The 9,878-nt window shown below is 40.8% G+C and overlaps 1 protein-coding gene across 1 annotated transcript in view; it reads right to left on the reverse strand.

Moving 5' to 3' along the window:
- Window positions 1-9,878, reverse strand: part of ALG13 (ALG13, UDP-N-acetylglucosaminyltransferase subunit) — a 30,017-nt gene that overhangs the window by 15,464 nt on the left and 4,675 nt on the right. Inside the window, exons 4-12 of the mRNA XM_009276609.1 lie at window positions 9,346-9,435; window positions 8,136-8,186; window positions 7,261-7,307; window positions 6,258-6,330; window positions 4,342-4,423; window positions 3,801-3,981; window positions 2,820-2,895; window positions 2,016-2,124; window positions 732-796 (exon numbers count right to left, since the gene is read on the reverse strand). Of these exons, the coding sequence (XP_009274884.1) occupies window positions 732-796; window positions 2,016-2,124; window positions 2,820-2,895; window positions 3,801-3,981; window positions 4,342-4,423; window positions 6,258-6,330; window positions 7,261-7,307; window positions 8,136-8,186; window positions 9,346-9,435 (774 nt within the window). The remainder of the gene's footprint in view (window positions 1-731; window positions 797-2,015; window positions 2,125-2,819; window positions 2,896-3,800; window positions 3,982-4,341; window positions 4,424-6,257; window positions 6,331-7,260; window positions 7,308-8,135; window positions 8,187-9,345; window positions 9,436-9,878) is intronic.

Genomic DNA, 9,878 nt, shown 5'->3' on the forward strand with positions numbered 1-9,878 from the left:
TAGACAGGGTATGAGGGGGGGGGGGGGGGGGGGGAAGTATCAGTCTTGTGAGTGACCGAGAGGTAAGAAGATACCTGCTTTCTAAGTTATTTTTATACACTGTGACAAGCATGTAAGTACCATGGAAGACAATGGTCTTCCATTTAAGAACTTGAGGAGAACAGAAGATAAAACAGGAAATTGGAAAGGAAAACTCTGCTCAGCTAGAAACAAGTCACTGAGTGAATCATCCGCACTACCTCAAACAGTGATAAAAAATAAGCCCTCACTACATACAACATTGGAATACAAAGAAAGCTGACCTTCCTTTCAGCATCTCCTGGCCAGATCACGCTACTCCTCCCTATTTTATAAAAATATTTGCTACATTACTGTTGAGAAGCGGAAGACTGTCCAGACTTGTTGGTGACCCCCAGTGAAAAAATCTAATAGACAGCTACCTCAAATGCACGCCCTCTGCATTTTGAGCTTTAGGTCTGGAACTTCCACACTCACAGTATGTCTATTACTGGTTCACAGTGAATTTCCAAGCAGCTTTTCCTTCACGCTGCCCAATGTTTAAAGGTACATTTTCAAAAGAAATGAAATTAAAAAGAAAGTCAGATTAATAGCTAGAAGGAAGAGAATAAGAACAGCCTTGGAAAATTCTAGGAATGATTTTATGGCTTACCATACTCCATTTAAAGCAGTTTTAATAGTTTATCATAACTGAGTCTCCTTTGAGTACTAACCTGACACTTGTCTCCTAAATAGTACTGTCTCCCAGCAAACACCATGTAGTCAGTTTTTTGAAGCTCTAAAAATAAATGAATAAATAAATAAAAAGGAAAAAGCCTTTAAACTACTGTTCTTTCTTCATGTATCCTACAAGTACTTCATGACAGCATCCAACTGCAAGTTATAGGCCAATTGAGTTAAATATTTCCTATGCATATCTGAACATTCCCCACAGTAATGGTGAAGTAACTGTAGATGTTCGTATAACAGACCATAACCAGGCTAAGTCACAGGAGATCAATAATATCCAGATAATGCAGTAAGTAGCACTACTACTTCAATACTACAATGTCTTTTGTGATGGTACCAAGTTAATCCTGAATTTAATACCAATCCTGGTATTAAGAATGTTGGATGTGTCTTGTCTTGCCAGAGTACCGGTGGCACTTGGCAAAAAATGAGGTGTTATCCAGGAAAAACTAACATTGCCTAAAGTCTCCTTGCTGCTAGATTTCAGTACGTTTTTCTCCATTCCTTGCCTGGATTCTCTGCATGTCAGTACTCTACATAGATAATTAGTTACTATACTCTGTTCCAAAAATTTTAATGACCCTCATTACTGCTTATGCAGTTGCAAAATGCTGGAGTTCTTCAGTATGCAAAGCACTTCGGGTCAGACATCAAACACCACTTCAAAACTTATCTTTCTTGGTAACTTCTTGCTTTACATATCAGCCATCGTGTGGGCCAAAAAGCAGCAACCTATCCCAAGCCACGAAGACCATTAAATCCCTCCAGAATGTTCAAGCCCAGGAGAGCTGGGAAGCAAGAGAAAACTCATCTCATTTGACAGATCTCAATGCTAAATTTGAGATCTTCATTATTATACAACTCTGAAGCCAAAATCGTGCTTTAAAACGCAGAAGTCCTTGCACACACGCTGCAACAAAAAACTCTCAAATTTGAATGATTTCCAATACAACAGAATGGTAACACAAAGTTCTGTACTCTGCTTTGAGTCCTCATATTTCCTATACTATAGTCACTAAGTAGCAGAGGTCAGACTTTTAGCAACCTTATCACCATTATACAGTGTCAGAAGCAGCGTATTTCATACTTTGAAATGAAGCCAAGAAACCAGCTACTAGCAAGAAGATGTACTACCTACAAGTATCTGCTGGGTTAACCAGTATCCTTCACATTTCAGCTGTGAAGAAACAGGTGACATAGGCCTCAAGTTCATAAATTTAACACTAAGCCTAGTACAGAAACAGTTGGTTTTCCCTTTTTAAAGATACCTTTTCTGCTGTCCAGCCAAACATCAAACTCCACATTTCGATAGATCTCAGGGTCCAGTGCCTTTAGCACTTTATAAGGAACAGGCATCTTTGATGGATTTTCTGGAGGCTAAAAACAGAGTTGAAAGGGAGCATTAACAAGTGCATTTAATGTGTTCAGCATAGTCTCTATCCTGCCAGCATCTGTGGACCGTTTTAAGATGTACACACACCATTTCCCAAAAATTTCACTTCCACTATATTTGCCTAAAAATTAAAGCTCAAGAACATGAAAACACATTTAGGCATTCAGAAGCTGAACGGACTTTGGAAAGGTTAGAAACAGGCTCAAGAGTAACATTTGGCATGTTCTTTACTCAAAAAGAACTGAAGGACGCTAACCAGACCAATGAAGCCATGGCTTCAAAAGTTGGTGGGAATTTCAGTTATTACATCTGAAAACGGATTTCTATAGAGTTTCTAAAACTGTTCCAAAGTGATTTATACTGTTTTCAAAACAAAAGTGAACTGATTTAAACCATTTCTGGGAAAAAACAAACAGCAGACCAGGAAACATCTGCTAAGCTCCATCTTTTGGGGGGGGTAGCTAGAGAAACAAGAGACTCTCAGAAAGGAAAAAGGCTTATCCAATTTAATAGAAACTCAAGGGCAAAACCAAAAGACAAGCAGACGGAAGAAATAAGCCACTCACTTTCCAAAAAGTCATTTTAAAAAAGTGGAAAAGAGGGTTTAGCCCTAACAAGGGTAACATCATACAACAAAAACTAAAACCCACCATAAGGAATTCTTCCCTAACTGACAAACCTTTTCTTCTTCAATGCCTTGTTTGAACTTATCTTCCTGTGGATTGTCAGTATCGTTGCCTTCCCAGTTGTCCACTCTAAGTAATTGAAAATAAGATTACAAAAAGATACAATGCGTAATTTCTAGCCAGGATTAAAATCAACCAACTGTTCATACGATCTGAAAAAGCACCACGGTGCCATCAAGTGGTAGAGTTTGCCTTCAATGCTAGCCATGGCTGCGATGCAGTACAGGACAACCCTTTTCCTAGTTTCAAGAACATGACCTTTACTTGTTCTAACACCCACCCCTAACGAGGGTTACTGCTTGCATTAGGAAAGGATGAAGATGATCCCACTGACCGATTAAACTCTTGCGCTGTTAAGTACAACAAGACACCCTGTTCCAAGTCCTGTCAAACCAATGTCATCTGCAAGCATTCAGTAATGGTCAGGGGCATCCCTCAAGCCTTTCTAGTGACTTCAACAACACGGGCTATGAGGGTTTCTGTAGGTACATTCCATCTGTTCTCCTCATCCCAGTGATCCAGACTTGAATAATGCCACCATTTAATTGTCTATTTGGGGTACAATTCCATTAAAAAAGGACAAATAAGAAAATAAAGCAGAGCTCATTTTTTCAATACACTATTGCCTCTGCACAGCTAGAGGCTTAGAAGAGTAGTAACAGTTTCTCACTAAGAAAAATATTCTGATGACATAAGGAACAGTTTTATTTAAAAGTAACCTGTCATTTTTCAGATTAACACGAAACTGTAACATAGCCAGCAGCAGAGGATGTTCAATTACATGACACTTCCCAGCTCCAAGGAAAGCACACTCTCTTCCACAATATCCTTCAGCTTTGTGTTTGTGTCACGAGATAGGAAAAAGAGTTAATACCCCCTGAACATTCAAAGAAACTTAGAAAAGTTGCCCTTTGCAAGGTTTTAAATTTTTTTTTTTGCTTCCCTTTTACCACATCCCCTTCCCAAAGTACTACCTCTTTTCTGATGGATTTCTGGACGCTTTTTCATGAAGACAATCAAAGTTTGCATCCTCACTTCCTACAGAGCCACTGTTTCTGTTCTTCTTGGATCCACTTCGAAACACCTCAACTGCAGACCTTAATTCTTCCTCATCCATGCCGAACACATCTTTGTACAGGACCTCATATAATACAGCTGAACAAATCAACACAAAGCTCAAACCAAATTAAGATAATACCAGATCGATAAGAACTGCTACAATTTTCTAGATAAGCATATCTTCAGATATTATCTACTGTTATAAGGCACTAGTTATATTAAATTCAATTAAGGAGAGGATCATAAAAGAATTCAGGTGGGAAGAAGGGACCTCTGGAAGTCATCTGGTCCAATACCCCACTTAACAGATAGAATAATGAATGTATTTATATATTAATATACAATAAATGAGCTTCCATCTCTCTCCTCCCCACCCCTGAAAACCAAAACAAACACTGCCTATAAACATATGAAAACATGTAATTCTCTTCCATAGAAAAGATATTTCAAGTTTACCCTGGCAAATAGCAGCATTTTCCTGGAATTGTTTTGTATACACAGAGTCATAATGGCCGTTGCCGGAACAACACAGGAAAATCTGGGAAAAGTAAAAAAAAATAAAGGCTTTAAGGCTGGAATGATGTAAAACCTAACTTTCTATTTGATATCCTAGCTCAAGACTACATTATTCTTTCATTCTACAGTTGACACCAACTCATCAAGAAAACAATAAGTATTGACAATATAAATATGAAAAAGCTGTAGAATCAGCTTAAAACTGAATCCTAGGTAAAGTCTCTAAATTTAAAGTTTGCCTATTATACAAAGAAAAACTATCAATTTGTAGATCATGCTGTATTAAACATAAAATAAGAGTTTGTTTCCAGCTTACCTCTGAAACCACCAACCGCTCAAGAGGTAAAATAAATACAAGCCATTAAATGCAGTACCCCTGAGATACACTGTCCAAGTATCTAAGGCACATTTCACCTTTCCCTACCTGAGGGACTAGAAAAGCGTCTACTTCGCTAGCCCTCAACAAAACCTTGCTTTTAATAAGCAGTATTATGCTGCCTTTCGAAAAGATGCACGCTTTCTGCAACACATGCATCGATACACCAAGCAAACGTGTACCATCAAACCCCGTCTTGGCATGTGACCACAGCCAACTGCAACTGGCAGAAGCCCTTAGGCAGCTGTCAGCACATTGCCAGCAAGGATGCTTCCCAGGGAACCAGCAGGAGCTGGGATGCCAGGGCTCTTAATTCAGCATGCACTACGTCTTCTGCCAACACAAGCTCTCAGCTCGTGATGAGAATGAGCAACACCAGAAAGAGCTGCTGCCTGCATATGCAGTCTAATGACAGACAGCTGCCAACGCTTAATGAGAGCTCTGGTGGTAAAGCCTTTGAGGACAAACACACATTTAGACCATACTGCTTGATTTTTAAAGTTAGCCCATTTTGGAATTAGATTAAGCTACACAGGAAAGTACACAGAAAAAAGAAAGAGGCACATGTAAACGAAGACAGTAATACTAACCAACAGAGAACAACAGCTGCAGCAGCACAGATTTCAGAGCAGACTAGCCACTTTGGCAAATATAATAGCCCATACTGAAATCCATACCACAGCAACTTCACTGGCATGAAGCTGCCCAAGCTAGCCACGTAACTGCGTAGGCACACGTACGTGACCGCAGAAAAAACAAGAGAGGTCAAATGGGAGGTAATACAGAGTATTTCTCCTTTATGTTCCTTCTTTTTGCCTCCAGCAGTAATTCTCGTGTAGATAAGCTGTTCCATTAGCTCCCATTCTTAACTGGACTCAATTTGTATGTCACAGAAATGAATCAGTTTAAGATTAATCCATTCCCATTATCTTCCCCTTTTCAGGAAGAAAAACTGCACACCTCATCCGACTTCAGGAAGAGAGGCACTGGGGGTGGGGGAGAACACCTTCTCTTCACCAATATGATAAATATATCTTGTTCTGCTCTTCAACTCAACCCAGATATTTCATTCTACCCTGTCAGATCAGTCAAATTCCCACTGAGAAGTGTTTTTACCCAAAGAGATTTCAGAAACATGAAGGAATATTCTGGAATTGTGATGTTACCTCTTCCTGCCAAAATTAAACTTCTTTCCAATAACGAGCTGGAGTAACGAAAAAGATTGGCAGGGGAACAGCGCACAATCCATCCCTCAGATGGGAAGCAAAGCTACTATAATTGAATTAACTGTTGTGCAAATACTGTGCTTTTTCCATGAGCTGAAGTCAGCTTTGGGGTTTTGTTCAGATATGCAAGAGCACTGGAGTTACAAGAGCTCAATTCCAGTGGCAAGTTGTTTTTTTTTTTTTAACAACTAAGCAGGACTGGAGGTAACTAGGATTCAAGGGCAGGGGTAAGAAATTGCCTGACTTCTCCTCACCTTGTCTTCAAAGCCATTGTCTGTAGCATAAGTGGGTGGCTTTCCAGGGTACCGGTACAGAATAAAGTCTCGCCTATATAAGCAGAGGAAAAACAAGACTTGAAAGAGGACACTTTTAGTAGAACTGTGTTATGAAGAAGTTTGCAGAATCCGCTGCTGTTTTATAGAAAAATCAAGTAGAATACTTTTTCTGATAAATGAATGCTACCATACAGCAATAGCTAGATGAGCAAACACCACCCATCTTAAGGGGAAAAAAAAAAAATCATCTGGGAAAGACCATTATATTCAGTCACAGAATAGATCAAGTGCTTACGGCAGGGTGCTCAGACACTGAGACAATTAAGTCTAAGTGATTTAGTCACCCCGCAAAAGGATTAGAGCCTCAGTACAGGGAACTAGTAACTCCTGCAAAATTTCAGTTTGTTCCTTTAGTTCCTTTAGAACAGAACAAGCCTGCAAAGGGAGGGTTCTTCCTTCTACCACTGGACAGCCAGACTGCTTGTTACAGGATAGCGGCATTTTTAGCAAGACAGCAGCACCTGCACAGGCTTATGTTATCTTTGAAATAAGTATCAGGGTTTACGCATCAAGTAGGGCAAGCACTCCTCACTACTGGAGCTTTCAAGAACACCTACATGAGTTTTAGTCATGCTTGTAACTACCACACAGTGTTTCCACTACACAAGGCTCCTTGGTTTTTTTCCCCCCATTTTCCATCCTTCAGCCACTAGAAGGAAACACTGGACTTCAGAGTTTAACACTAGCAAAAAGATAACAAATAAACATCGCTGGAAACTGACCCTCCCCTTAATCCACACTATGGGAACAAGGGCTGTGATGGCATCCATTTACATGTTAGCTTAAGTAACTTCATTAGGGTAGCATTTCTCACCATTTCACACATTAGTATCTCGGCAACAAACAAATAGAAAGTTCTGGGGCCAGAACCCAAACACCATCAAGTCCAAAACAAAGTGAAACTTAAGAAAGAGACACTTACTTGTACAACACTGATAAAGCATTCATTTCCAGCTGGCCAGCACTTTCCTATGCAAGATTATGAGATTACATGAGATAGCAGAGCCATCTTCAACACCGAGAACTCTTTTCTAGCTCTCTGTAGTATTAAAATACCTAGCCAAACTCATCAGTTTGTTAAAACAAACAATGCATTGAGTTATTAGGATATCCGGGCGGGGGGGAGGGTGGAACCAAAACAACCCCAAACAAACAAACCAACCAAAAAACCATCTGCAACAGGGGAACCAAACAACCCCAAACAAACAAACCAACCAAAAAACCATCTGCAACATGGGATGGCCATGATTACCAAGCTGAGTAAGATGGAGTTAGTTCTGGCATCGACTCTTAAACACATCACTCAAGATACTTTTTTTAATTAAAAACACCGTATTTGTTTCAGAGACTGCTGCAATCACCATACTTATTGGTTAAGTCTAAAGAAATAGAAGTTTGAGCTCTAGTATTCGAACCCAGGGGTAACAGAAGGAGCAAGGGATTGCAAAGCCTGATAAACATTTGACACGAGGTATTCTCCACACATTTTGCTTTTTCCTTCTTAGAGAAGAATTGCAATTACGAATAAGGCCCACGAGAGGCCTCAGCTTTACTGTCCAATCTGCATAGATTACTCCTCTGCACCAACACAAATTCCCCACTAAAACTGATATTGTTTATACATGTGACTATTCAGTATAAACCCATAGTATTACCTATGCAAGTGAGATCCCAGGATTGGGGTCTATCTAAAAACAAACCAACCCAAACCACCATATTTTAAACCATCGCCTAATTACTTCCCTGTTCTAGTCTCCTCAAATTTTAATCTCTTGACCAGTATTTGATCAGTCTTACCTTTGGATCTCCTAGTCGTTCAAGGTATTTCTCAAATGATCCTTCCACATACTTTCAGCAAAACAAAGAAGAAAACAAATATAAAAACTTAGCCAGTTGGAAAGCAAAGTTAAACGTCAACACTATGCCATACATTACTAGCTGTTGAATGGGAGGGGGCAGGGCAGGGACCGGGGACATAGACACCAATTTGGGACCAGTCTGCCAATTCCTATCATTTCTGGGTTCTGAAGGGCTGTGGTCTGACTCGGGGTATGACTTCAGCTGCTCCCTGCCTTAGAGCATGGGAATGATTTGGGGTACCAACATGGAAATACCAAGAGATCCTAGGAAAAAAAAAAAAAAAAAAAAACAAGAGCATGAGTCTGAGTAATACTCAGTCACTGATCTCCCTCCTAGATTAGATTAAGCACTTAACTGTGATTACAGGGGGAAAAAACCCAAAACACACACCAAAAAAAACCACCAAACCAAAAAAACCCCAAAAACGTCCCGACGCCACACAAACCACCACACAAAACCACACCGCACATGCACCCGCACAAACCGCCACCTGCAAAACCAACCAAAAAAAAAACCCCAAACCCAAAACCCATGACTTTACGCAACAATTAAACACACCCTGGAGTCTTCCACCATCTCTTGATATTCGTTTCTTACTCCAAAATCCTACGTATTTCCTACCTACTGAATTCTGCAATGGTTGCTCCACAAAGAATATACTACTCAAATAACTGTGACCCTGCTGGTTACCTGGGCATTAGTTACTTGCTCACTTTCGAAACCCAAAACCCATGACTTTACGCAACAATTAAACACACCCTGGAGTCTTCCACCATCTCTTGATATTCGTTTCTTACTCCAAAATCCTACGTATTTCCTACCTACTGAATTCTGCAATGGTTGCTCCACAAAGAATATACTACTCAAATAACTGTGACCCTGCTGGTTACCTGGGCATTAGTTACTTGCTCACTTTCAGGAACTTCAGAAACAGAAAGTCAAATAAAACTTGTGTGATTGCAACTCAAGGTAAGCAAGCAATCACCCTGCCATTTCTCTTCTCTTACATGCATCAAGCCTGGCAAAGCATGGCCTATTTTCAGCATATATGTTCATGTGCGTATGTTTATGGCTAAACCACACACCCCCTCCCACATTACTTCCTAACTATGCATGCAAAACTGCTTAACACACACGCATTACTTACAGATTCAAACTTCTGCTGGTGTTGCCTCATAAACAAGACGCAAGCTTTCCTAACTTCCATGTGATGAATTTGAGATGAAAACAGCTGAAAAGATAAAGGTTATGAAAGAACAAAGGAGAAAACTGCAGAGTTTAATTTATGCTTCACATTAGGCTTATTTTACTCGTAGTTTATAAAGACTAACACCACCACAAAACACTTCACAAAACAGGGAGAGGAGACACTACAGAGGGCCACAGGCACTTGGGGGATGAAGCCGAGGAAAGCCCAAGCGACCCAGGAGCCCGCCTGCCCGAGAACCCAGGGGGCTGATCGCACCCGTCCCCACCCGCCACACCTCACTTTGGCCACCCAGGACAGGGAGAGGAGACACTACAGAGGGCCACAGGCACTTGGGGGATGAAGCCGAGGAAAGCCCAAGCGACCCAGGAGCCCGCCTGCCCGAGAACCCAGGGGGCTGATCGCACCCGTCCCCACCCGCCACACCTCACTTTGGCCACCCAGGAAGCCAGGAGCACCCCCTACCCAACCCA

The sequence above is a fragment of the Aptenodytes forsteri genome, unplaced genomic scaffold, assembly GCF_000699145.1.
Source record: "Aptenodytes forsteri isolate BGI_AS27 unplaced genomic scaffold, ASM69914v1 Scaffold107, whole genome shotgun sequence".
NCBI classification, from domain to species: domain Eukaryota; kingdom Metazoa; phylum Chordata; class Aves; order Sphenisciformes; family Spheniscidae; genus Aptenodytes; species Aptenodytes forsteri.